This window comes from Chaetomium fimeti (genome assembly GCF_033439085.1).
Source record: "Chaetomium fimeti strain CBS 168.71 chromosome Unknown B0H64scaffold_5, whole genome shotgun sequence".
Classification (NCBI taxonomy): Eukaryota; Fungi; Ascomycota; class Sordariomycetes; order Sordariales; family Chaetomiaceae; genus Chaetomium; species Chaetomium fimeti.
The window spans coordinates 618,938-645,803 of NW_026944333.1; the positions used below are offsets into that span (position 1 = coordinate 618,938).

At 56.7% G+C, this 26,866-nt stretch overlaps 5 protein-coding genes and 3 non-coding genes across 8 annotated transcripts; 3 read left to right on the forward strand and 5 right to left on the reverse strand.

Annotated features, from left to right (window-relative positions):
• Positions 1-150: 150 nt before the first annotated feature.
• Positions 151-2,477, forward strand: B0H64DRAFT_324257 (S-adenosyl-L-methionine-dependent methyltransferase; the record flags this gene model as incomplete). The annotated part of the gene is made up of 2 exons (XM_062800646.1): positions 151-2,156; positions 2,396-2,477. 2 exons carry the CDS (start codon positions 151-153, stop codon positions 2,475-2,477), a joined length of 2,088 nt encoding a protein of 695 aa, XP_062657518.1.
• Positions 2,477-4,461, forward strand: B0H64DRAFT_177715 (ATP-NAD kinase-like domain-containing protein). Its single transcript, XM_062798871.1, has one exon. The coding sequence runs from the start codon at positions 2,729-2,731 to the stop codon at positions 4,427-4,429; it is 1,701 nt and encodes a 566-aa protein (XP_062657519.1). The 5' UTR covers positions 2,477-2,728; the 3' UTR covers positions 4,430-4,461.
• Positions 4,462-4,493: 32 nt separating this feature from the next.
• On the reverse strand, positions 4,494-9,578 carry B0H64DRAFT_418052 (putative transporter protein; the record flags this gene model as incomplete). Its single annotated transcript, XM_062805291.1, has 10 exons — positions 4,494-5,245; positions 5,286-6,106; positions 6,161-6,353; positions 6,403-6,609; positions 6,670-6,844; positions 6,913-6,981; positions 7,804-8,450; positions 8,505-8,777; positions 8,828-9,397; positions 9,461-9,578. The coding sequence occupies 10 exons, from the start codon at positions 9,576-9,578 to the stop codon at positions 4,494-4,496; spliced, it is 3,825 nt and encodes a 1,274-aa protein (XP_062657520.1).
• A 1,571-nt stretch (positions 9,579-11,149) lies between these two features.
• On the reverse strand, positions 11,150-11,223 carry B0H64DRAFT_t115. The gene has a single exon. It is a non-coding gene; the product is annotated as a tRNA-Val (tRNA).
• A 1,890-nt stretch (positions 11,224-13,113) lies between these two features.
• Positions 13,114-13,922, reverse strand: B0H64DRAFT_443099 (uncharacterized protein; the record flags this gene model as incomplete). Its single annotated transcript, XM_062806688.1, has 2 exons — positions 13,114-13,571; positions 13,628-13,922. The coding sequence occupies 2 exons, from the start codon at positions 13,920-13,922 to the stop codon at positions 13,114-13,116; spliced, it is 753 nt and encodes a 250-aa protein (XP_062657521.1).
• A 2,568-nt stretch (positions 13,923-16,490) lies between these two features.
• B0H64DRAFT_t97 lies at positions 16,491-16,583 on the forward strand. Its single transcript has one exon. It is a non-coding gene; the product is annotated as a tRNA-Phe (tRNA).
• Positions 16,584-19,951: 3,368 nt separating this feature from the next.
• On the reverse strand, positions 19,952-21,858 carry B0H64DRAFT_177830 (P-loop containing nucleoside triphosphate hydrolase protein). The gene is made up of 6 exons (XM_062798872.1): positions 21,523-21,858; positions 21,244-21,439; positions 21,135-21,187; positions 20,794-21,069; positions 20,419-20,741; positions 19,952-20,372 (listed from the first exon to the last, which is right to left on the reverse strand). The coding sequence occupies exons 1-6, from the start codon at positions 21,578-21,580 to the stop codon at positions 20,037-20,039; spliced, it is 1,242 nt and encodes a 413-aa protein (XP_062657522.1). The 5' UTR covers positions 21,581-21,858; the 3' UTR covers positions 19,952-20,036.
• A 51-nt stretch (positions 21,859-21,909) lies between these two features.
• On the reverse strand, positions 21,910-22,001 carry B0H64DRAFT_t114. Its single transcript has one exon. It is a non-coding gene; the product is annotated as a tRNA-Phe (tRNA).
• Positions 22,002-26,866: the final 4,865 nt, after the last annotated feature.

Here is a 26,866-nt window from a genome sequence, read left to right on the forward strand (position 1 = left end):
GCTCTGAGCAACTCGAGCGCCAGTCAACCGCCACCCACTGCTCGCATGCGCCCGGGCTCCCCGGCGGCTACCTTCTGGTACATTACCAGACACGCGAGGAAACTGAACATACCGCGACCCCTCTACGTCCCAATCATCTCGATCCGCACAATGTCCGACACAGTGCACGACCTCAGCGCGACCCCCGCCGCGGGGCAGCGGATCAAGCACGACAATGTCGTCTACACCACGGTCAAGGAGGGTCTTGCTCACATTCTGGTTCCCGAGAGCACAGCAAAGGATGGCCAGACGGTACAGCAGGTTTTCTACAACCCGATTCAGCAGTTCAACCGCGACTTGACCATTCTCGCGATGAAGGCCTACGGGAAGGAGCGCATCGAGCTGAAGCAAGCCGCCAGCAAAGCCCGGGCCGGCAAGTTTGCCGACAAGAAGCGGAAGCGGCGGGAGCAAGCACAGGGCGAGCAGGCACCAATTGAGTCACCAATTGAGCGGTCGGCCAAATCCCCGAGGCTGACCGAAAATGCGACCGAGTCCACCGAGGCGCAAGTGGACATCGCAATGCCGGACGCAACGGAGCAGCCTGCGCCGGAGGAACCCGCAGATTCCAGGCAGCCAGAGAAAGCCCCTGCCGATGCGGAAGCGGGAGCGCCAGCAACTGACGGCATTGAGACAAAGGAGGCCAAGTTGACATTCACCATCCTTGACGCCCTATCGGCCAGCGGCCTGCGTGCGCTGCGCTACGCGCACGAGATACCGTTCGCCACCACGATAACAGCCAACGATATCCTCAAGGCAGCCGCGGCCGCGATCGAGCGCAATGCCACCCACAACGGCCTCCGCGACAAGATCAACGTCTCAGTAGACGATGCCCTCGCCCACATGTATAACGTCGTCGTGAAAGAGCTGCGGCGGGTTACTCTTTCCAAGAACAAACCCGGGGCGAGTGAGAAGTACGACATTATCGACCTCGATCCGTACGGAAGTGCTGCCCCTTTTCTGGACGCTGCCGTTCAGGCCGTCCGTGACGACGGCGGTCTTCTCTGTGTCACTTGCACGGATTCAGGCGTATGGGCGTCCAACGGCTACCCGGAGAAATGCTACTCGTTGTATGGCGGAATCCCCGTGAAGGGTTGGTATTCGCATGAAGTGGGCATCCGGCTTATTCTGCACGCGATCGAGACCTCGGCCGCGAGGTACGGCCTGGCGATGGAGCCGCTGCTGTCCCTGTCAGTTGATTATTACAGCCGGGTATTTGTTCGGATCAGGAAATCTCCATCCATGGTCAAGTTCCAAGGAGGCAAGAATATGATGGTTTACAGCTGTGGCACCGGCTGTGGCGCTTGGACGACGCAATTGCTCATGAAAAACAAGCCCGCACCGAACAAGAAGGGCGACGGTATGTTCTACAAGCACGGCTTCACAAGGGCACCAACGACAGGGACCTCGTGTGAACACTGCGGGTCAACGATGCATCTCGCAGGCCCGATGTACGCGGGGCGCATTCACTCACCTGAATTCGTCAAGAAGGTGATCGCAGAGACGGAAGAGGCATCTTCAGAGGTCTACGGTACGAAGGACAGAGTCAGGGGGGTGCTGCAGACGGCCCTTGAGGAGTTCTTGCCGTCTCCCGAGGAGATGGAGGCTGAATCAAAGGAGAATGGCGACAAGACCAAAAAGCTCAAGAAAAGTTTGACGGAAGCGCAACTGGCCGCTATCGATCCGTATCCTTTCTTTTTCCATCCCGCACACGTATCCGGTGTTCTGCATTGCGCCAGCCCTCCAGAGAACGCGGTAAGGGGCGCTCTACTCGGACTTGGATATCGCGCCACGCGGAGCCATTGCAAACCGGGGAGCATGAAGACGGATGCGCCATGGCCGGTCATCTGGCACGTCTTCAGGGAATGGGTCCGCCAAAAGGCACCGGTCAAGGAAGCGAACATCAAACCTGGCAGCGTTGCCTACCGGCTTTTGGGTCTGGGGAAGCCATCCGTGGAGGGCCCGGCCCCTAGTGCGACAGAGAACGGCAACGGGGAGAGCCAGGCAGCGGACAAGACCGAGGACCAAAAGCCGGAGGAGAAACCGGCAGAGGATAACGCCGACAAGAAGCCAGAGGTTGTCTTTAACGAGCAACTCGGGCAGTACCAGGACAGGAAGAAGTATGTCCGGTACCAGATGAATCCGACGGAGAACTGGGGCCCGATGAACCGAGCCAAGGGGAAGTGAGGTTCGAATGTTGCGTAAAGTTATCGCACTGCACTCCTGGTACGGAGCCGGTAACGGGCAGAAGATGACGGGCTGGTCATGGTCTGTACATACATGTATATGTATGTACAAGATCCACGCCGAAAGGAACCCCGGACCTGCGAGCCCACCAACCCCCGCTGTTCCCTCCTAGCTGCTCCGCCCATGCTGACGCCGGCCCACTACACCCGCACTACTTACAACCGTCGCAGCCCGGCAGTGATGGCGCAATTTAGCCCGTCTCGGACTTAACCCAACGGGCTGCGCCGCTGCGGAGGTAGCGTTCGCTGACTTTAGCTTGCTTGGGACAGGCAAGATTAGAAATCCAGAGAATTCACCTTTTCGTGTGAACAAGTTATATCAAGTCTCCTCCTCACCTTGTTTCGCTGTTTGGTGTTCCCATCCAATCCTTCTTTTTTTGTTCCCCCATACCCCGCACGTTCGTGAAAGGCAAACCTCGAGCGGCCAGCACCACAAATTCTTCCCAATGACGGTCCAGGAGCCTCAAGATTCCGGCGGTGGTCAACCTCCCGCAGCAGAGGCTTTGGATAATGACAAGACCCGGCATGCCAATTCCACTGCAGGCAAAAGCCTCGAGGATGTTACAACCAAGATCAAGCGGGAAGAAGTCGTCTTTGTCCTGCGCACGCCCGGGGATAAAACCAGCGGGTATCTGACCTACTCCCTCGCCGAAGGTTCAACATCTGACGGAGAGAAACCCTTCGACTTCAAGATTGTGCAATGTGAACAGCACCAGCTCCCGGAGGATCTATCAGGCTTTGTCCTTAACCAGGGCAGCCTCCCGCCAGCTCATCTGAGCCCACCGCATGAGGTGCATGTCGTGGTATCAACCCATTCGGGGCTTCAACTGGGACAGGGCTTTTACCAGACCGTGCTGCGCCCATTGTTAGGGGCTGTCGGTCTAGAGCCGAGAGAGGCCCAGGATGGAGGAGGGTACCAAGTAACCGTGACGGAGAGCGCAGACACCATCCGGGACTTTGCGCAGAAGCTTGGGAGAAATAACAAGGCGGCAGCGAAAACCGTCATCCTACTGTCCGGCGACGGAGGCGTGACCGATTTCCTGAACGGCCAGGACCGCAGCCCCCCACCGCCAAACAACTCCCTCCTCCCAACCATCGCGTTGCTCCCCCTAGGCACAGGCAACGCCCTCTTCCACTCGCTCCACAAACCCCTCTACACCACCACCACCACCGACAGCAGCAACCCCGCCCCCTCGCCCCTCGTCCTCAGCCTACGCACCCTCTTCCAGGGCACGCCCTCGCCACTCCCCACCTTCTGCGCATCCTTCTCCCTCGGCGCGAAGCTGATCTCCGCCCCAACCGAGGCCGACGACGACGCCGCAACCAACCCTACCCCCGATACCATCCCCTCGAACACTCCAGGCAACACTACCGACAACACCACCACCGATACCACCCCCTCACAAACCCCAAACCCCCCAGAAGCCCCAACCGCAATCCCAACAGACGCACCCACCACCCCCAAGACGCCAGTCACGCACCTGATCGGCGCCGTCGTCGCGTCCTACGGCTTCCACGCCAGCCTGGTGTGGGAGAGCGACACGCCGGCGTACCGCGTGCACGGCGCTAAGCGCTTCGCCATGGCGGCGGGGGGGCTGCTTAAGCTGGGGCATGTTTATGAGGTGGGGGTTGATGTTGTTCGGTCTACTGACTCTACTCAGAGTGAGTTTGTGGGGCTTGCGCCGGGGGGTTGGAAGGGAGTTGGGGGCGAGGGGGGTGAGGGTGGTGAGGGTGAGGGTGAAGGGAGTGATGGTAAGGGTGAAGGGGGTGAGGGTAAAAAGGGCAAAGGATTCAACTACGTCCTCGCAACACTCGTGTCGAACCTCGAAAAGACGTTTGCCATCTCCCCCGAGAGCCAACCACTAGACGGGCGGCTGCGGCTGGTGCATTTTGGGGATGTCGGCGGGGCCAAGACGATGGAGATTATGATGGCTGCGTACCGCGAGGGGGAGCACGTCGGGATGCCCGAGGTGGGGTACGAGGATGTGGAAGAGTTGAGGGTGACGGTTGCGGAGGAGGATCCGAGGTGGCGCAAGGTTTGTGTTGATGGGAGTATTGTCGAGTTGGAGAAGGGCGGGTGGATGAGGGTTAAGAGGGAACAGAGGGAGAGGGTGAGGGTTTTGGTTGACGCGGGCATTGCACACTGATGAGATTCACTGAATTGATATACAGGTTCTAGATCGCGTTATATAAACAGGGCGCCGTCCAGCATTATTCGCCCATCAGCTTCTTCACCTGCTTCTCCATCCCCTCCTCGAACTGGTCGACCCCCCTCTCCAGAACAGTTAACTTCCCCGCCGCCAGTTTATACACCACCCTCCTCCTCAACCCCTCCTCCTCATCCTCCTCCTCCTCCGCCTCACTCCCCTCCTCATCATCCACCAACCCCTCCACCACCCCCCTCATAAACCACCTGTCGTGAGAAACCAATATCACGGCCCCCTTCCACCCCCTCAACGCCTCCCTCAGCGCCGAAACCGTCTCGTAATCCAAATGCGTCGTCACCTCATCCAGCACCAACAACCCCGGCCCCCGCCACAGCAACCGCGCCAACTCACACCGCACCAGCTGACCACCCGACAACTTGCGCAGCGGCACATCGGACGCGGTCCTTCCCGGGAGACCCAACGACCCCAGCAGGGCGCGCAGCTGGCCCTCTTCGAGCGCGCCGTCGACCTCGCGCGTCAGCAGCGCCAGCGCCGTCAGCGCGGCGTCTTCCTGCCCCAGCGTCTGCAGCGCCTCGACCGCGTGCTGCGAGTAGTAGGACAGCTTGAGCCGCGGGTGGGCTGTGACGGTGCCGGTCTGGGTCGAGCCGGGCGGTGGTGGGTCGGCGCTGCCGCCGACGAGGAGGCGGATCAGGGTTGATTTGCCCGCGCCGTTCAGGCCGAGGATGCCGACGCGGTCGCCCTCGCTGACGGTGAGGGTTACGTCCTGCAGGGTGGGGGGTGGTTTTGTTGACGGGGCTGCGGCCCCGCGGCTCGCCCCCTTGGCGGGGGGCGTAACGGAAGGAAACGTTCTCGAGCGAGATCAGGGCGCCGGGGAAGCGCAGGCCGGTCGGGTCCGGCAGGGCGATGGTCACGGGCTTCTCGTCCTGCGGGATGGCGATCTCGTCGCGCGCGCCGTAGTGGTAGCCCGGCAGGTCGCGGTTCAGCTTGAAGCGGCCGCCCTTCTCGTTGACCTGCATGCCCATGCGATCGTCGAGGCGCTTCTGGCGCGACTTGGCCTGCCGCATCTTGTTCTGGTCGTCGTTCTTGCGGCCTTGCGCCATGTTCTGCCGGATCGACTCCTGCATGTGCGCCTTTTGCTTCTCCTGGGCCTCTTTCATCTTGGTGAGGTACAGCTTCTTCTCGGCACGAGAGGCCTCGTAGGTTGGTAGGTCGCCATGGAAGTAGGTGAGGTCCTTGTCCTTGACGATCAGCAGGTCGGTACAAACAGAACTAGCGAAGTCGCGGTCGTGGGACACGAGGATGAGCGTGGGCGGGGCCGGCAGGTCTTCGAGACTCTGCAGGAAGCGCTGCAGCCAGATGATTCCCAGTAGGTCGAGGAAGTTGGTGGGTTCGTCCAGAATTAGGATGTCAGTCTCCTGTAGGAGCGCCGTCGCGAGGGCGCTGCGCATGCGCCAACCGCCGGAGAGGCTGTCGGCTTTCTTGGTCATGTAGGTGTCAGTGAAGCCAAGACCGGTCAGGATCTTTTTAGCACGCGATTCGATGTCGGCCATCAGGGACGGCTCGACCTGCAACTGGAGATCGGCGAGCATGTCTACAGCCTCTTGAGTCTCGGCCTTGAGAGTTTCGGGCGAGATGTCATCTGCGGGCTGCTCGTTTCTACATCAGGTCGGTTAGGGGCTGAAGTCATCAGGGATTCAGGGGGGTTCTTACAGTGCAGCAGACTCAGCAATTGCTTTCTCGTACTCGACCAGCGCCTTGCGTGCTTGCATTCCGCGAGCACCACTCCTCAACCTCGCGTCTTTGTCGAGGACAAAAAGCCGCTTCTGCATGCGCTCATGGCGGAGTTTCCGCAGCGACCGAAGCGCACCGTAACCGTCCGTGCTATTGATGCCGGCAGAGAGTGCTAGCTAATGTCAGACCCTTCCGTTAACTTTCGTGGCCAACACACTTACTATTAATCTCCTGTTCCAGATTGTTTTTGGCTGTGGCCTTATCAACCACATCCTCCAGGACGGTAGGGCCGTTGCCGCTGCCCGGAACTTCTCCAGAGGGGAGATCGTCCGTATTGGCATCGCTGATGTTCGTCTGCTGCAAGATAGACACTCTGGTCTGCTCTGGGATGCCGGGAATGAGTTTGTCGGCTATGGCCCGCAGAAGGGCTGTGAAAAGGGGTTCCGGTCAGCCATCGGAAGCGCAGCCGTTTGTCGACCCAAGCTCACTAGATTTCCCCGAGCCATTCCTTCCGACCAATGCATACCGACTCCCAGCCTTCAAGCGCAGCTTGGCATTGCTGAGAATCTCAGTTCCCTCGATAGAGGCCTTTCCCTTGCCTTTGCCTTTCACCTTCTCGCCGGCACCGGATGTGACAGTGATGTTGAGGCCTTCAATATCGAGCTGTTGTCGGTCAACCACGGGTTTGGCTAAGAAAAGGCGTCCAGAATTAGGTCATGTATATTAATTACCTCACGGTAGTTGGGGCTCTCAATGTGAAAGCGTGTCTGTTTGCACGACACCAAAATGGTCGAAACGGACTCGGCCGCGATAGACGTCATTGCGGGTGTTAGAAGGAAGTTTTGAGTGCGGGGAGTCTCAAACAATTGCGATTGTTAACTCGGGCTGTGTTAACTGTGTGTTTGTGTGAAGGAAGGCACGAAGATGAAACATTTAACTCTTCTCGAGGCCTTACAATGAAGAAGCTGGCCTGAGGTTAGTTATGTATCCAAATCCGGGTTTCTCCAACTGCAGTAGATATATTTGCCTCTCAGTCCCATCCTTGGCCCCCCAAAATTCCATCCTGCCCAATGCCTCCGGTTTCTCAACACAATCGGGTGCAGATCAGCTGCAGGCGGGCCGTTCTTGCATCCATGTATGACCCGATCCGGCCACTGCGTCTCGGCCGTGAGTCACGCCGGCCCCGTGCGATTTCCCTTTTGGTTCCCGGTTGAGGCCGGGAAAGTGCGGCCATCCTGCCGCCCAACACACGTTCATCCAAAATCCCGTGCTAGCTTCAAATTAGTGGGCTTACGAAATACGAAGGCGAAACCCTACGCTGAGATGATTTTATCTCGCCGGGACAGCCCTGGGGCAAGGAACAACGGCGCACAGTCAGTCGGTCTTCACATCCAGGATTTTAAGCCCTGACCCGACCGTTGGACCAAAGGATATTCCATGACTTTATTGCATACATAATACATACATGCAAGACACCTAAAACATAAAACACATATTTCCATCGCCAAAACGCCCATGCCTCCAACCATCCATCGCAACCCAACCCAACCCAGCCCAAAACCCAATTAGACCGTCGCATTCCCACCCTGTTTTTCGCTCCCCTCCCGCGACTCCCCCCTCACCCTCCCCATCCTCGCCGCAAACGTCGTCGTGGGCGTCCACCCGCCCGACTTGCGCGGCGTGGTCTGGGCCATCATGGTGTCGATCTGCTCGAGGGTGAGGCCCTTCATCTCGGGGACGAGAAAATACGCAAACGCCAGCGAGAGCACGCACAGGGAGCCCCAGATGAAGAAGACGCGGGGCCCGAGGTCGGCCGAGCCGGGCTCGTTGCCGACCATGTAGGGGGTGATGACGGCGATGATGCAGTTCCAGAACCAGTTGGAGGCCGTGGAGAGGCCGACGCCGCGCGAGCGGATCGGCAGCGGGAAGCACTCGCCCACGATGACCCAGCCGACGGGGCCCCACGTCGCCGCGAAGAAGAAGATGTAGATGCAGATGAAGGCGATCATGGCCCGCACCGCCGCGTCGTTGTTCTCCTGGGCCCGCCCCGCCGTCACGCCCACGATCGCCACGATGAACTGCGACACCACCATCCCCACCGCGCCCCAGTTGAGCAGCGGCCGCCGGCCCAGGTACTCGATCGCCCAGAAGGAGATGGGCGTCGAGACCACGTTGACGAGCGTCGTGACGAGCGAGATGAAGAATGGGTTGCCGATCGTGCCGAGCTGCTGGAAGAAGGTGGTGCCGAAGTAGAAGATGAAGTTTACGCCTGTTGGTCCTTGTTAGCCCAGCCGAGTTTTCTTTGTTTTATCCATGTACTGACCGGTGAGTTGCTGCATCATCTGGATGCCAGTCCCCAGAATGGTGCGCCGGAGGTTGCCGTTGCGTTTAGACAGGGACCCCTGGAAGCAAGCCATCCACGATCCGATGTAGCTCGTCTGCGGGATGACCTGCATTTCGTATTCGTGGTTGGCAACAATCTCGGCGAGCTCGTCCTTGATGTAGTCGGACTCGATCGGCTGGCCGCGCACCAGCGACAGGTCGTGTACCGCCGCGTTGATTTTACCCTTCATGACGTGAAAGCGTGGCGATTCGGCTAGTTGGTGTCAGTATCGATGGCACACACAAGATCTCAGTGATGCTCACGAAGGATAAACAGCCCGATTCCCAAGATCAGCGCCCACAAGAACTGGATACCAACTGGGATGCGGTAGGAGCCGGTGTCGTTGCGGTTGGCGGTCGCATAGACGACGCAATTCGCCAGCAGTATCCCCAACGTGATGCAGAACTGATACCCCGAGACCAGCGCGCCTCGAACCCTCCTCGGCGCAACCTCCGCCATGTACAATAGAATGGTCGCAGAGATGAAACCCACGCCCAGACCCGAGACCAGGCGGCCCATGACGAAGAGCACCACCTGATTTGTCGACGCGATCTCAAGAATACAGCCCACAGAGAACACGCCGCAGCCGATGATGATGGTCGGGCGGCGCCCGATAAAGTCGGCAACATCGCCGGCGATCAGGGCGCCGAAGAAGGTGCCGCAGGACAGGATCGAGGTCATGAGCGACTTGGTCGACGACGGCAGGGCGAACTCGGTCGGGCTGACGCCGATCGGCTGTCCGGTCTCGTAGTCATATTGGAGTCCTGTGTATTGAGTAATGAAGAAGGGCATGCCGAGCACGCCCGACATCCAGCCCGTATCATATCCGAAGACTGCCGGAAGTTAGTACAGGACGGACCGGAAGTACGCCCTCCGGATGGGTAGACCTGGCTCACATATTCCGCCAAAGGCGGCAAAGGCGCAGAGCAGGTAAGCCTTGAAGGTGACGGGCGCCTCGACCCTAGACAGATCGGCCGTGCCCGACAATGAGGGATATATCACGACGCCGACCATGTTACTGGAGTATCATGCCAGATGGGGATGGGGACCAAGAATGGGAAGAGCCGCGAGGGGCCCAGTGCGGCAGGGGGTATGGGGACAGCTTTGAAGAATATGATGATGACCGCCTATTCACATCCGAACCCGGCCTTTCAATCCTCGAGTGTCAAACAGGCCGCTCTGGTGGTCTAGAACATCAGCTGTGAGGTCATGGTCACTTCGTCCACCCGGATGCTGGGCAGGGAGGATAGGGATGAAAGGAGGTGGAAACCGCGACAAGGACAATGGATGGCTGAAGAAGCGGGATTCCTCAGCCATGTGCACAGTCAGAACAAAGCCGTCCTCATGCAGAATCGGAAGAGGCGCTGAAGGCGCCTTGGCGCATATCTTTAGGGTCTTGGGGCCGAGAACTTAGTTCCGTTGAGAGTCCTCGAGCGAAGCCAAGGAAAACCTTCATCTGCAGCTAGCCGGCGCGTAGAAGCCCCTAACTAATGGACGTGTGACATTTTTGATGGCAGGAAGCGCACCAGGTATCTATTATCGTCCCAGACCGTCCCTCGACGAGTCCCTGGCTGAGTGCGACGAAGAGAGGGCAGGCCATGTCGAAACCTCAAGAGATCCATGGATGGGCAGGTCTCTTCTCTTCGGAAGAAGCGGGGTCTGTGGTTTCGTTACCAAACTTCAGCCTCCTGAGGAATAAGCCCAAGCGCGCTCGCCGATGCAACGCCGAGTCTGGCGGACAAAACGCCACTCACCTAGCGCGCGCTGTTTGCTTCCCAAAAGCGTCCGGGTTGCACATGGCGCGGCCAGACAGCGTTTGTTTTTAGAAGGGGTGGGTGAGGCATGACTTGCGCCCCCTACTGGCGTCCATTCCAGCTCGCCATCAGGGAGAAGGTTGCTGATTCCAAATCTGACGGTTGCACAATGACATGACCTGGAAGTTACTTATTAAAAGAGCGAAGAGGTTTTGAGTCCTGCCCCAATGTAATCTCCTCAGGGCTGACCCGGTTGCAAAGGCCCCACATAAGCGAGAAGTGCCGGTCCCGAGCCCAGACGGAAGGCACGGTCTCGAACCGGCCATCTCTCCGTTTTTTAGATCCAAAGATGAACAAATCAACACTACCCGAGACAACCCAAGATCATCGTTAAACGAGCAAGCAAGCAAACAAATATCAACGCCAGTCGAAAACCGGCAGCCAAATGCCGAGATCTTGCAGACCCCACCCACACCGATGACAGTCGGGGAAGGGTCATCGACACAAAAGAGCAATTCAAAAGTCGAGGCACGCCTCGTCGCATGTCACCGTTCTTTGAGACCACATCTTCGCGTTCCTCGCCTCAACAGGCCCTTTGTCAGCGGCCTCCCCACGTGTGCGGGCCGCTGAATCAAGACCTCAAAGAAGTGCCGGCATCCAATGCAACTGTAGCATCCGGCCCGGTCCCGAGGACGGCCCCCGATCACCGAACGACAGCCCCCACGACAACATCCCAAGGAAGGAACCCCTCAAAATATGACAGAACTGTTGAGCTTATGCAAGGGGTAAAAAGGCCCGAAACCCTTCGCCGAGGGCAAAAGGAAAGGTTAATGATTTCATCCAGGCTCGAACTGGAGACCTTCAGTGTGTTAGACTGACGTGATAACCAACTACACCATGAAACCATCTGTTGTTGTTGAAAGCCGTACTGTTGATGTAGCCTATGTGTAACGTGCACCCATCGCACCCGTTGTATCTCGGCCCCGAGACAAACACGTAGGTAATTTCTTCCAAAGATGTTTTTTAGCCCCCATCTACGCAAGCCATGGTTGGAAAAGAGGGAAAGAGGTTAGGATGCCTCTGTCTATTCGTATTTCTCTCCCTTTCCCAGTCTTCTTTCCCGCACGCTTGTTTCCACTGTTCACCTCGTAAACCGACCCTTACCTCGGTTTTTAGATTTACGATTTGGAAGGCCTAAGTCAAGGAGCGGGAACCAGGAGAAGTGACATAACCACGACATACTCAACCTCCATCCCTTGTCTTCACGGCGCTCGCTCCTGAAAAGAGATGCACACATGCTGGTTGACACCAAGAGTTCTGTCCATCTTGTGCCGGTCTCCGATCCAAACACTCTGTGTTTGCCTGTTGCATGTGGAACGCCACCAGGGCTCCGAACACATCACAGCTAGTTAGCGTTCCTCACAACCACAGTCCATCCATGAGTCTAACATAGTGGAACTTGTGGAGGACATGCATGCAGAACACCACGCCAAACCAGTTGCATTGTCACACCACAAGCATCTACTTGGCAGAACAGCGGAATCATACCGGACCTAGCAGGTCTGCCTCAGCTGGGTAGGTAGGGAGTGGAAGGACTGCCGGGAAGGGGAAAACTCAGAACTACAGTCTTCCCCTGTAGACTGCGCCCGCCGCTTTCCCAATTATCACAGAAAGGGGGGAGATCGCTGGATAAGGGAAAGCCAATGCCCGAATAGGCGTGGCCAGAAACGCCGAAAAGAACGCAACGGCTCTTTGAAGACGGGAGAGAGAACGTGTGTATTTCAGGGGAGGGCACTTGTATCGTGGCAAAACTCACAGTCGGCAAACACCTGTTCCCTACCTCGGTGCTACTCAGCTAGTCCGCCTAAACACCATCCAGTTTGCCCGACCGCATAAGCGTTGCAATCATCTCGGAGCTTCGCCCCCTTCGCCGCCCTTCTCAGCCTCTCCCTCAAGGGGCCTCGGCGGACGCAGCCCGAGCAAGGGCGACGACCTTCCATTATGAAATGTGTGTGACGGACACAGAAAAGCAAGATTTGGATTTCCCAGGGAGGCCTATCCCTTGCCAAGTTTTACAATTGAAGAATGATGTGAGGTCAGACCTTCGCTACTCGTAATATCGTAAGTCGAACTTGCGGCGGTGGTCGGTATTGGCATGAGAATCGCTGCTGCTGTGGTACAAAGGAACAAATGGCCGGTGGGACTCTGATATTACCCAACTACCGGGCAACATCGCATTCTGGATGGGCATTACAACTGGTTAATAGAGCCACCTCACTCTAACACGCCCAAGTCAAGTTCAAAACAAACACACAAAGACTGTGCAAAACTGGCATATTATTGTCTCCGGCGCAAATAGGAACAAGAAGTCAAGATTCCATACAGACCGCACCAAAGCAAAAAGCACCAAAGCCCGAGGACGCGCCCCGGCAGAGTATCAAGTAGAAGGATAAGCAAGCCATCATGTGCCACGCGCGCGAGCAAGCAAACAACAATACAACCCATTCGCCGCCCCCCTCACGCGCCCCCCTAAAGTCCCAATCCAAGGCCTGTCGCCCGGATAGAGCCGCCCCAAGCACCCACCCCCAACATCTCCCGGCCGCATAACAAAACGCTGTCCGGAAACACACAACATCCCAACTCTGCACAGAATTAAAGGAGGGGGAGGTTAAATTAGGGTAGTGCCGCTGTCTCGTCGTGTCTCATATATCTCGTAAAGCAGTTGTCCCCCGCGCGGGGGCCGCCAAAGTACCGCGGTGTGGCCGGCGGCCCGGGGGAGGGTTGCCGTTATGAGCTTAGAGAAGGGCGGCGAAACCGGCGGCGAGCAGGACGAGGGCGGACGCGGGGCCGACGATGTTGGCGGCGCCCTCCTCGACCTTGCTCTCGGTCGGCTGGGCGGGCTGGACGGTGGAGACCGAGGTCGCGTTGCTCTGGATGGAGCTCGCGCTGGGCAGGAACGGCGCGCTCGTGGGCGAGTCGACCGCGGGCGAGGTGGTGTTCTGCGCGACGGGGCTGGAGGAGGGGGAGGGAGTGGGGCTGGGGGTGGTGGTGGGCTCCTCCTCGGGGGTGCTGGTGCTGGTGCTGGTGCTCGTGCTGGTGGTCGAGGTGGAGGTGGCCGGGGGAGGGGTCTGGGAGACCAGGCCGCCGGTTATGCTGTAGGCAGCGGCGCAAGCGGACAGTTCCATGCCCTCGGGGCAGCACCACGTCTCGCCGTCGGTGTCGGCGGTGCAGTAGTAGCCGGCCTCGCAAGAGTCTGGAAAACGATCAGCAACGGAACGACGGCTCCACAATTCATAAGATATCACGTACTGCCAGACTCGTCAGGGCAGCAAAGCTCCCCGACAGTGGGGTTGAAGCAGTGGACCTGGCTGTCAACGGAAGCGCAGGTCTGGTAGCCAGCACCGCACGCCTCCTCGCAGGTGTTGCCGTCGCCGCACATGGTCTCCTCCGGCTGGTACCCGGGCTGGTCCTGACGGCGGAGGATGCCGCCAAACAAGGCGCGTGTAGAGGTCTTCACCATGGTCGGCTTGTAGGGCATCGGCTCGGCGGCGGCATTGGCAGCGAAAGCGATGGCCGCGATAGCGGCGACAGACTTGACGAGCATTGTGGCGGTGGGTGGAGGTAAGCGGTCAATTGAAATTACGCGCGCGGTTTGAGGTTGATGATTTCGAGCAAGAGGGCCGTAGGATCGTCGACGCGGTTGCGAGACTGTAGGATATCGGTCGTTGGTGCGTTGAAACGAATGGATCGAGCGCGAGACTCTGTAGTTAATGAACGACGTTTGCTTTGTGAAAAGACGGTGGAACGACTGACAAGCGCGGGCGACGAGGGAAATGAGGGTATAAAAACGGGCACCAAGGGGCGGGCGGGTCCCCTTTGGCTGTTATTATGGGGCGGTTGCGGGAAGTCCCCAGCCAGCCAGCGGTTGTGCCTGGACGGATGCTGGGGTGCATCAGATGCCAAGAAACCACTCATTGCATCTCCTTAATTTTAGCTCCGGCGCATGCTCCTTGCATGCCACCCTCTGTTCGTTCCTGCGTTGCCTGGCGATCCAGGAACGCCAATGACAGCTCTGTTTTGCACAAACGGCTTCGACTTCCCTTGCCACTGATTCCAATCGCATCGCCCAACTCGGATTATTTTTCAATTCCCACACCGCACCAAGCTCGCAAAATCGATGCAAGATGCGGCTCAGGCCTGGTTTTGGGATTCGGAGGCCCGAAAAGCCAAGCAAGCCACCGCTACTTGGGTCGTCTCGCCAAACCAAAGTCAGCATCCATCTTCGGTCTGCTTGCCGTCTGAGGTGACGCTGGCAGATTTTGGCAGCTGCTGCCCTCTGTCAGGCAAGGATCTGCGAAATGAGCCAAGCAACCGGAGCCAGCAACAAACAGCGATCCCACCCAAGATCAACCAAACCCAGAGTTCTGGCCAGCTCCATCCATTTCCGGTCGCCGAAAGGGAACTGACTGACGAACTGACCGCGCGACTAGTTAAACAATCCCGACGAACAAGCGCCCGTCTCCAATTGAGTCAACGCGACTCTTCAACCCGTCTCGTCCTGTCGTCTCTCGCGCGGCCTTAGTGTGGCTGTTTAAATGATTGGTTCACAGCGTTGCGCCTCCGCAAGCGGCATGTTTCAGCCGATCACGGTCCGTGCTTGTCCCACCGAGGAGACCCGCTCCGGCGCCGGTTTCAACTGCCGGCGCCGGTCCCGCTACAGGCCCGACCCGGTCCGGGGATCTGCGGATACTGCTGATCTCAGCCGGAAATGTTGATTTCGGGCTCTGGATTGACTTTGGCGCACTGAACTTCTGAGCAAAGGCTGAGTTATCTGTGAATTGGGAACCAGTTTGTCAGCGGCCAATCCAGCTGCAAGATATTACTCACTTCCTATTTAGTCACTGTGCTCCTTGTGGAATGAGGCAGGTGCGGAAGGGGATGGGGGCCCGTGACTTCGTGCGAATACAGAGAGGTGATGTCGTCTGTGGCGACGCTTCTTCGGATCCCCTGTGATAACTAGCCTTTCCGCCAACGCATCCGGCACCTGTGTCAGCCGACAACATGTCAAGTCGCCACGAGTCGAGCAACGGTCAGTCACCTTCGTCGACCCCCTCCTAGTCGTGCCGTGCCCCAGTCCAATATCTCAACATTGGCACCACCGAATGTTTGAGTTGCCATAATCACCAAACACATTTATGGCCCCCCTGTTTGCTTAAGCCCATAACTTAAACCAAGGGAGTCCGCAACACACGTGAAGAGGATATGAATGAGCCCCGGGAAATCCAAGACAGTGAGACATAGGGGGTTACTGTAAAGAGAAGGAAAATCCGCGCAGCTACTATCGATGCTATTAGTAAAAGTATCAGTAGCGTCAGCAGCAGCCAGCTCTCAAAACGGCATGTTTCTGCGAATGGTGCCAGCACAGTTTGCAGCTAGCCTTCAGCACTCCAAGTCAAACAAAGTCCTCAGAGTTATTCCTAGGATTGGTGTCGAAAAATCAATAACAACCACTCCTTCCGACTGGTAGCGGAGCTCTGGTCTGAAACCCCATCGTCTGGGATGGGCAGACTGGACAACCCTAGCCTAGGCTTAAGATGAGAGTCGGGTGAGTGCCTCACAACAACCTATGGCTTCCGATCGGTACACTTCGAGGAGCTCGGGTCTTGGACAGTCCGTAGTATGCCGATCCTCACATGTGATGGAGTAAAAACGACGCCAGGAAACTTCAGTCGCTCCCGCTTGCTCAGCATGGCCACCCACCCTAGTGTTATCTGAGAGTTATTAGTCCAACCTGTCGCTGCATCGCCCGCCAAATGGAACCAAAAGCAATCGTTTGAAGACAGGCAGTCAGTGGATATTCTTTTATACTCAGTAGGACCCTTCCTATTTATTCGTCGTAGGCGCCGTTAGTATAAGGTAGTCTTAGTAACCATTTTCACATCACACTACGGCATCCCCTGATATGACTACCTCCTACCTTAGTCTAATAACCTAGACAACATCGGAACACAAACTTCATATACATAAACGGCAGGGCTTTTGTCACTGGCAGCGGCTGCGTTGAACCAACACCCCCCCTCCCCCCAATGAGTCACACAGGGCCCTACGTTGTCCGGTCGGAGCCGCCTGTCTCCTCCTCAACCCCGTTGGCGGGTTATGACAGTATCCACAAGCGGGTTTAGCTCAGTTGGGAGAGCGTCAGACTGAAGGAAAACTTCGGGAATATGAAATCTGAAGGTCATGTGTTCGATCCACATAAACCGCACTGATTATTTTTTGTCCCCGTGTCGTGAGTGTCACCAAGGGTGCCAGGTAGGGGGCGGGCATCTCCTCCCCAATTTAGTGGGGATAATAGAGGATTGAACATATGTCTTTGCGTAGTGAAATACCTAACTAATGGCTCCAATGCGAGCAAGGTGACTGATTGCCATGCTGTTGACATTCTGGCCTCGGCCGTGGACTGCCGACGTCCTCGGTGCAAATCCGGCATGGACACATCGTGAACATGTACGGATCCTTTCAGTCTATTCGTAAACTCGCAATTCCTAGAAGCATGCTCTAAGGTCTCAAGCTACAATGAGTATTCTTAAGAAGGGGAAGAGCAAACAAAATACCGGGAGAAAATGGTGAGACTAGTAGTATATGAAGCAAAACGCCACCTCTAACAGCGGTGTTGGTTACTCGCGTCATATTCGTGAACATGGGCCTCCCCTTCGCTTTCTTGACCTCTCGCCTCCATTATAACCGCTAAATCCTATATACGTTAGATTGTCGGATATCCGTAAGACACTTCTGATGCCTGTTGGGCTAGGCTCACTAATACATACGCCACCAACCTTGAGACCTGGGCGCCCTCACTAAACACTGGTCATGACCTCTCAGGCACTAAGCACATTTGTACTGAAAATAATTGACAGTGTTGAGTTAATAGAACCCGGGCCACCATGTGAAGCATCTTCGACGATTGGGAATAGGAGCGTTTGCCTTAATATCTAATGGGGTAGCTGGGAGTCGGGACTCAGGCTTCATTTCTCAATAACTCTCTTCCGTTTAACTCCCTACTTCTTATAACAAGAACGTTTGGCGGTGACGTCCATCGACCAACAGTTGTAATTTTCGTCAATATTGCTAAAAGGGATTCTCTTTCAACCCGGGCTTGTTCTTCTGTCTAAGATGGTTGGCAGCTGTGGGTGTTTGGCCTTCGGTATTGTTAGTCCTTGAGTCAACGACCAAAGTGCTACCTGCCATTGAGATGTTGATGTCCCGTTACTCCATCTCGTTGATCTCTACGGTATTACATTCCGAAACTATCTTAAACACGCCAACTCCATGCACTTCAGGTTTAACATAACATGAACCCCTAGCTTTACTCTCAAGTGTCCATCTGGTGCCAGTCTCCCACCCCTAAGCCGCTTGGTCCCCCCCAAAACAACTTAGCCTTGCCTCGGACTTACGCTGCTACTCACTAAACCCTTTCGAACAGAACGGCAGTGGAACGTCGACCGGGCCGTGTCATTCCCGCACATCACCGGCACGGCATATATGCCCTGTCCAACGTCTTTTCAGCCTCGCACACCCCCCACAGCATCATGCCACGGAGGTCTCGCCGACCGTAACTGCGCTGCGCCGCCCCCTCACATCGTCAGATCAGATCGGCAGCAACCGGGACCTGGGGAGGAAGGCGGGGGCTTGGGGCAAAATGACAGAAGAAAATAAAAATAAAAATATGTGAAACCGAACCACAGAGGAAGGAGCCTCACACCACAATCGCCCAACCAACCCATCCCGTCTCGGCAGACAGGATAGGTAACTACGATACGAGATGCGCCACACATACACACACACACACACACACACAAACACAAACACCCGCATACACACACACGGACGGGACGGAACGGCCGACGAAAGGCGTTTGTGTGTGTGTGCATTCGTGCTTGGGCCAGGCAAGACGACTTTGGCCAGAGATGGGCCCATCCATCATTCGATAGTATGGATAGTATGGGCAGACCACACGTGGGGGGAATCGTTCGTTCGACCGCGCGCGCGGAGGAGGGTTACGGTCGCAGCAAACGCGGTCGTTGTGGGTGGGGGGAAGAAGGGGGGGGGCAATGGCAATCTGGACGAGACAGGTACATACCACTAACTACCCACCCACCCACACACGCAGCACCTCACCGGCCTGCCTACCTACCGGTCTACCTGCCTACCTAAGGTACCTGCCTGCTTGCCTGCAACCGTGAGTGTGGGTTGTGTTGTGCTATAGTACGATACATGGCATGGTGTACGGTGTATGAAAACCGTGACCGTATTGATGTATCAGACCCTGCTCCAGTTACCACGGACATACCGGGCCGTTGTACGGTACGGGGGTCGCGACAGGTGGCAAAATACGACCCTGGAGGGAAAAGGGGGTGAGGAGCGGAGGTTTTGCCTCGCCTCAGATGGGTCTTGCTGCTTGGCGATACGACGGTGGTATACGGAGGTAATCAAGTGCAGAGGGCGGAGCAGCATGGGCGACCGTCTCGGATTCCAACGCCGAGGTCGATAACGGGGCGTCTGCAGGGCGACGGAAGGGGGGGGAGGGCCCAGCCCTTCAGGGGATGGCCGGGGAAGCCGGGGAAGCGACGGGTGCATAGCCGCTGCGCATCATCTATGCAAGCGAACGGTTGGGGTCGGAAGGTTTCAATCGCTGCCGCCTTGACATGCGGGGGGCTCGACTGGGGCGTTATCGTGCATGTGGATGGAAGCGGAAGAAAGAAGTCTTGGGAGGCAGTGGGAGGGCTTGAATTAATGAGATGAACCATGATTTTCAGGGTCATGGGCTGGTTGGCGAGTAGGATGCCGAGCCGTGGACAAGGTCAGGTCGGGGAGCTGGCGATCCCGCAACACCTTAAACAGACGGCATGATTGTTCGATCTGAGCTCCAGAAACGAGATCGATGTCGCAATGACGGCAGAAGATAACACACTTCCCACAGGCGATCGTGTATTGTTGCGGCACCCTGACAGGCTGAATCGGCTAGACCTTCACCGGCTGCAGCTCCCCCCTACCGACCACGAGCAAATTCCTGGGATCGCGGCCGTGGTTGTGACGAATCCTTCTGCAACCTTCATCTAAAACTTCCGATTGATTGCCATTGCATCCGCTCCGTGGGCGGGAGCTCGGGAAATCCAATTGTCAAATCAGGGAGTGATCCTTGCAGAGCTGGGTGCTTCTGGAACGTCGCTCTGTTGTGCTACCCACCTGCTCTAACGGTTCTCACTGTTATGCTGGTACGCACCATCGTCACGCCGAGGCTAAAGTACTGGATTGCGCTCGATTGGGCGAGAAGCACGATCCCAAACACAGTGATGGCGACATTGATTGGGGGCTCACTCCAGGACCTTGGGGTGATAATCCCGAGGAGGCTCTCGGGCCGTTCGAAGGAGGCGTGGGCGCATCCGAGTGAGAAACATGTGCTCGGGGGCATCCACAGGGTCGCCGGGGCCCCTGTGCCGAGGCCAGACAGACAATTGGCCGCGTCCGTCCATGTTTGCGTGATCTGAAGAGCGGCCGGACATCTAGGTTCGACTGATAACAATTAACCGACTGCCCGAGGCGAGCACTGGCATATCCTCGAACGATACACGACATGGACACGGTTCTGCCGAGGGCTAGAGAGGCTGGTGTCGTCGCAGTGGGCAGAGGCGTTTGGGATGTGAAGTCAACCGCGCCTTCATTGGCTTGCCGGATGGTCTGGCTCGCTCGGTTGATCGGATGAGTCGTTGTCATCGACTGGTTCTTCATCTTCGCTTTCGCGGGCGTCGACCGGGTGCCCATCGTCCTCGTTGTCGTCATCGCTTCCCGGCTTACGTACGAGTAATAGATCCTCGCTTCCCTGCCACTGTGACGGCATGGGTGGGAGTTCCTCGTCGTCGTCCCAGCCGTAGCCTTCATCGTCGCTGTCGGCAACCTCGAAGTCGGTATCTCCAAGTTTCCGTTTCGGGGCTGGGGTGGACGTGAGTGTCCTGGACTGCTGGGTGTCGTCGTACTGGACCGGAACCAGGCCGCGCTGCGATTGTCAACACACGAAAGAGCAACCGAGGCGCAACACTGACTTGATCCACCTCGAAGGCGCAGACACTCTCAATCATGGGCCCAACGCCCTTGCCATTCAGTTTCTGGATCGCCACAAAATGCAAGCCCCGCGTCTCTGGACCCTCCTCCAGCCAGTCCCGGAACAGGACGAGTCTGGTCGACATTCCCTGCTCCCAAACGCTGGCGTTAATGGCCGGGACCAGGGCGGCACCGCGTTCCGCCTGCATCTTGGTGGCACATTGAGTGAGAACCACGACGGCCAGGTCTCGCGTTGCAGCGAGCTTCTGAAGACCGCCGACAATATATTGAAGAACCTGTAGCCTACGGGCTGAAGCGGAAGGTCCTTCATATCCAAGTTAGTTTTGAGATACGGATTCAAGCAAGCTACAGCACACCTTTGTTACCTTTGGCGTCCCTGGATGAGCGTGTTTCGGGTACCTTCGGGAAAGTATGGTTGACCAGGGCAGAGAGCGAGTCGACAACCACGAGTGATGTCCCTTGCGGGACACAGAACCCGGTAGGCCTGCATAGCAGCGCAATCAAATGCGGCAGGCTCGGGCATGTGTAGTGGGAAAAGGCGTCGAGACCGTCGAGATCTGCATCCTCGCCCTCGCCGATCTTTTTGTCGACGATAGCGCGCAGACGCTCGATGGGTACGCGATGGAATCCATCTAGAGGCAGAGTAAGCTATCTGCTAGATACGGCCAAGTTTGCGAGGAGGGCAAGCACAACGGACCAACCCAAACAACCCCGCGGCCTTCGCTGAGACAGTGGGAAGCGAGCTGGAGTCTGGGGCAGATCAGCAGAGGTCGGGTACGTCATGAACCCTGAAATGCGAAGCATACCCAAACGCTGTCTTTCCTGCCCCCGGAGGGCCCCAGATCTCTGTCACATGCCCTTTTTGGATTCCGGCTTGCCCAACGCTAGCCAACTCCGGGCCGAGAGACGCATCGAGAGCTGCAAGTCCGGTTGGGATGAAGTTGGAGTTGTCTCCTTCCAAGTCTTCCAGAGCCTGTGCGGCCGAGACGGTAGGGAGACGATCTTGGCACAGGTGTTAGCTAAACTTTAAATAAACAATGGAGCTCTCTCGAGCTTCAGGATCAGAATTGTGTGGAAAGACCTACGTGTTGAGGGTAGATCAAAGCTCGAGATATCGTGGCCGTGAATCGCATGATAATCCATCTTCGTACTCTGTGGTTTACCGTAATAGGTGACCGATCGTGTTTTATTTTTTACCGCTGCGCTTCTTCCATGTGAAGCGTTCGTTCTGTTCGCTTTCCGTGGAGTCGTTGCTGCAGCCCAAGAGCGAGGACGGAAGTGCGGCCCGGTCCTTCCACGAAGGAGAAGAGGGGTGAGATCCAGATTGCAGATTCGGTACTTAACTTAGGTAATCAACCAAGAACACTAAAAAAAACAGGGATTTCATGGAAGCCAAAAAGAAAACGGTGAAGAGAGAGGAAAGGCACGAAGTATTCTCAGACTCCAACGCAACCAAAACTAAAAGAATAACGTGCGGTTTATGTGGATCGAACACATGACCTTCAGATTTGAATTCCCGAAGTTTTACTTCAGTCTGACGCTCTCCCAACTGAGCTAAACCCGCGTGTTGAGAACCTTTTCTTCGAAGAGTCATTCATCGACCCCTCCCACAGGCTCCGTCGCAGGCCGACCCCTGGATTTCACATGCAAAACTGTCAACGCCAACAGCAACAAACGCTGGGTAGGTGCATGGGCATTATCCAGCGCGCGAACCTCTGAGCTATGATGTCATGATCACAATCATACCAGTATTACGAAGCAACAACCCACAGTCAACAGTCAACAGCTTTGCCCGGTTCTTCGTTTTCCCTTCAACCAGAACGATCCCTGGTGGATATCACTATCCTCACCGCAAAACGGCGCTCAACGAAAATTACGATGCTCATCAAAAGAGCCCACGTGTATCTTATGATCGTCGTACGTTGCAATTTATCGCCAGCGGGCCCTTGATGAGGGCATCGCCAGGTGGCCAGTCCCGGAGCAGACCCCGGCATCGTCCCGTTCATCACCCTACCCCAGACGGACTTCCCCCGCAAAATCTTAGCACGTCTAGAAAAGGCAGGTTGACAGCCTTCACATGGAATGATTTTCCTGACAAGTTCCCGAAATGGTCAAAATGGGAGCAAAGAAAGGGGTGCCGGCGGGTTTGGCTTTCCCCCGGGTACTTGGTATGGAGGTAGCATGCCGAACTCCGGGGATCTTCGGCCCCCTTTGCTTTGCCGAGGACGAAATCCCTTCCGCCCAAGCGCCACCGGGGAATGGGAATCAAATGCTGATGGATTTGGTCGGTAACTACGGACGAACCTTCGGCTCGGCGCTTCGTCGTCATTGAACCTTTGAACGGAAGGGACCGAAAGAGAAAAGGATTCGACCGTTTTCTGCAAGGCCCATCCTCGCCCCTTTGTCTCGGCACTAGACTTGGCATTTGTGAGCCTCCTCGGGGCGAAGCTCCCCAGAAGAACAACCAACAGCCGGCATCGACACCACGGGGTCGGCGCGGAGATTAAAATCCCATTTCCGTCGGAGGAAGGAGAGCCAGTACGAAATGTATCCATTTTTCACTTTCGCCATGTCTCCCTGTTGAGTGCTCATCCACTCCGCATTTGGCTTCCGCCCATGTGATCGCAGGGGCTGTTGCTGGTTCGCCGGCGCATGTCAATCTCGGGATCGAGCCGCGAAAAGCTGGGGCGGATCTGACTGGGGATAGGACGTGGGGGGCCACTTCTGGGCGTTGTTCCCGTCTCGACCTTTCTCTCCGGCCACAGGCTTGCCACCACCACCAACAAAAATGATGAAAAGTTTGCCAGAAGCGGACCTGTCAGAAACTGATCCGAACCGATGCATCAGGTCATCGGAAACTCTCGGCGTCCCCGATAACTACCTGGGCCGGTTTCTTCTCTTTCTGCCCCAGCACCCTCTGGCCAAAAAAAGACGAACTGGAAAGGAAAACAAGAAATCGAGAAAAGTAAGCCAAATAGAAGAAGGGGGGCAAAAGAAAAGTAAATGGAGTTTCTTTGGGTTTCAGGGTAGCTTTGTTTTGTTCCGACAGTCGAGGACTCCGAGTTTCCATTGTCGACATCTGCGCTTGGAGTTCGGCTTTTTTTTTTTTTGTCCAGGAGGTAGGTGCCCAGCTAACCACCCCGTCCGCGCAAGAAAAAGCTCGCGGCCCCAGGACAATGGTTTGGCCGCCCAGGCGTGCGACCTACGCTGCGTGCATCTCCTGAGCAGGCGGTACGATTTGTCTTCTCCCTGCTGGGCAAGCCTTGGGGCCCCACAGATTGCCTCAAATTCTCCTTGGCTGTCACTTGCCCAGAACCGAACTGCACCGGGTTCTGAACGCGGCGCTACGGCGAGGCCAGGCAGGGGAAACCCGCAAGCTGCGGAGCCGCCGGATAATTGCGGTTTTTGAGGCGGGCGATCGATCTCCGTGCAGCGAGCCGCGCCCAGTCAGGAACCAGGAACACCTGAGACGGGGGCGGGGCGATGAAAGCTGCGTTTTCGAGCTGAAAGAGCACCGGTTTGACACGATCCCCGGTTCTATGGGGGGGGGGGGGGGGGGTTAGTTATTTGAGCATGAGTCGAATGACACGTATGCCACTCGTATCTGTTTTCCTCATGCCGTCGTTTTTTTTTCCTGGCGGATCCTCGGTCCTTCTGTGGACCGCGGCACTTACCGTAGTCTCGAGCTTGCGGAGAAATGACTCGCAAGCTTGTCACCTCGCGCTTCGGCCGAGCTCGCTGAGAGACCGAAAGGATGAAATGAAAATTTTCTAACCATCTGGCATTGCGCCAGAGCCAAGGTTTGTGTTGTGCTTGGTGCTGATTGCATCGGTGTCTTCATCCGAAGACGATTGGCTTGGCTCCCCCACGTGTTGGAAACCGTGGCTTGGGACGTTCTCTTCCTTCGGTTCCCCGGATCTGAGAGCCTGGACCGCTCTCAGACGGAAGGAGAACATGGGGAAGCGAAACCCTCTGGCGCTTGTTTCTGACTCAGCCGGCCCCGCGGCAAGCAAGCTTTTGCAGGGTACGAGCGTTGGCTCTTCGGGCCGGTTCCAGCGTCTCGATTTCACCCCGTGGAGAAGAAAAGAGAAAACTTCAATCGCAACGAAAGCATCGAGCACCTTGCTGGCCCAAAGCTCGCCGGGCTCCCAGGCACGGTGGCACGCCAGGCTCTCGGCCGCCAAGCATCCATGAAAACCAGAAATGCCGTCGTGGGGCTGCGTGCGATTACTTGTATGGGATAGGTCTGAGGGCCTGGCGGCACTCCACAACTCCGAATCCCGTCTCGGAGCTACTGAGACAAACCAACGGGAAATGCCAGTCCGGATGGATGGACTGGTGGATGGACTGGTGGATGGATGGGGTTCGAGCACTGTCCAAGATTTGAAAGTTTCCATTTTGCCGCGGTCGGCGTCCGAGTTCCAAGAGCTTGATGAAAGGCGTGATGAATCTGACAGCGCTGATACGGTGATAAAGCCTTGGGTGCAACCCCGAACCCCCACGAAGCTGTGGGTTAAGCGATGTCACACACCCCCCATCGTCAAAGTCCAACTGCCATCACGGGCCAGGCACACGGGCACAATGGTCCTACGCGGTAATCATGAAGCCGCCCCTGAGAAGTTTGACGCATCCTCGGCAAGCTTCATCTCAGCACTGGGCCCCCGGCTGCATCCCGAGGGCGGTATGTATGTACACGAGTGGAAGCCAGCGTGCCAACTCGGATGCGGCGCGCTTATCTCTGGATCCCCAACATGCAGCGGCCAAGATCCGATACCCCGGATTTTGGGGGTTTGGAGTGACGTGCGAGCTGTCCCAAAACCTAACCTAAAATTGTAGCGCAATGTGTGCCCCCCGCCACTGCCAATGACCACAACGCGCAACCTGCTGAATGCTGGCGGCGTGCTGCGTCCTGCGTAGGTACTGCGAGACGCACTTATCAGACCAAGATCGAGTTGTTACATTCGGTTCATGATGCTCCCCGTGCTCGGGACCGGGGCGGTTATCAACTCGGCGGGCAGAGAGAAGCTAACTTGCAATCTGGATCTTCCCCACACTCCACAGATTGCGTCGCCAGCCCTTATCTCACGCCATACCAGAAATTGGTTTGGACACTTCTCTCACCCCTTCACAATGGCCCTTCATTAAGATCGGAAGAGGGAAAATTCGGGAATCAGGTCCTATCCGTTGTTCCCAGCCGACCCTAGCTCGACCAGCTTCATCATCCGAGGGTTGCATGAACGGAGCAAATGCACCTGGAGACAGCACTTGTAACAGGGTGGATTCGGCCGAGGAAAGCCCAGAAATTCAGACATCATCCATCCAGCTTCTTGGCCACCGGACTCTCGGATCAGCTTCTCGGCCACGGCGGCTGGTGGGTTTTTGAAGCTGGGGATTGCCCCGTCCGGACTCTGTATCCCCAGATATGCAGCCTTTCTAGCGTTTCCTAGCGTGCGTTTCTCTCCGGGTTCATCGGCCGCCACCCATCTTATCGCGGAGTCGTACCACCGCCATACTCGTTATCTCCGCTATACGGTCAGACCATCTCGGCTGCGAAGGCGTCCAAAAAGGAAGTCAGACAGGTCAAGAAACCGGAGCCAAGACGCATCGGAGCCCAACCATTGTACTCCAGCTCAGCCACCGTCCACACCGCCCCGGATTGTGCAGGCGGTTCTGGGGAGGCAACGGTTAACGTCACCCTCCAAGGTCTGGCCCGATTCAAAACGGGAGGAAACGTCGATTTCTCACTCGACCACTTGCCAGCCTCATGCTCCAAATACAGTATTGCCAACGCAGGTCGGCCAGCAATGATCAAGCGTGGAAGCGATCCGTATGGAGAGGGACAATAATACGCGTGCCCCGCGCGGAGCCCAGCTGCACGATCTGAATGTGCTGTCTCATGCGCGAGAACCTTCTCGGCTGCGAACCAGATGTCCACGGCAAGGGCGCTTGTCAACAGCCCGGTGAAGGCACTCCAAGACAGCCAAGCCTGCTCGGGCAAGTGGTGCTGTCGATGGATCGCCGTGCCTAGGTCGGTCCCTTTGCCGCACGTCTCCGTCCGTCTGTCCTGTCGAGCCTGCTCGCTGCAAATTCGGGCAACAAGAGGCTGAGATGGGTGACTTGGATCGACACAGTAACAACACCCCACACTTGGCTTCCCATCTGGCCGATTCCAGGTTCCCGTGTTCTTCACCCCACCCGCCCCATCCTGCCCTACACAGTACAAGTACCTGCCTACACAATCACTCTGGGTAGGTCTTCACACCATCGGGGTTGCATGACGGGCTGCAATAAAGACCTCCATACATTAGTCACTCAGCCTGCCGCTGCCGTCCCAGTAAGTTGCACACCGGCCAAATTTGTCTGATGGAGGGTACGGATGCAGGCTGCAGGACGGATGTTTCCAGGCGACCAGCGCGGTATGTATCCATT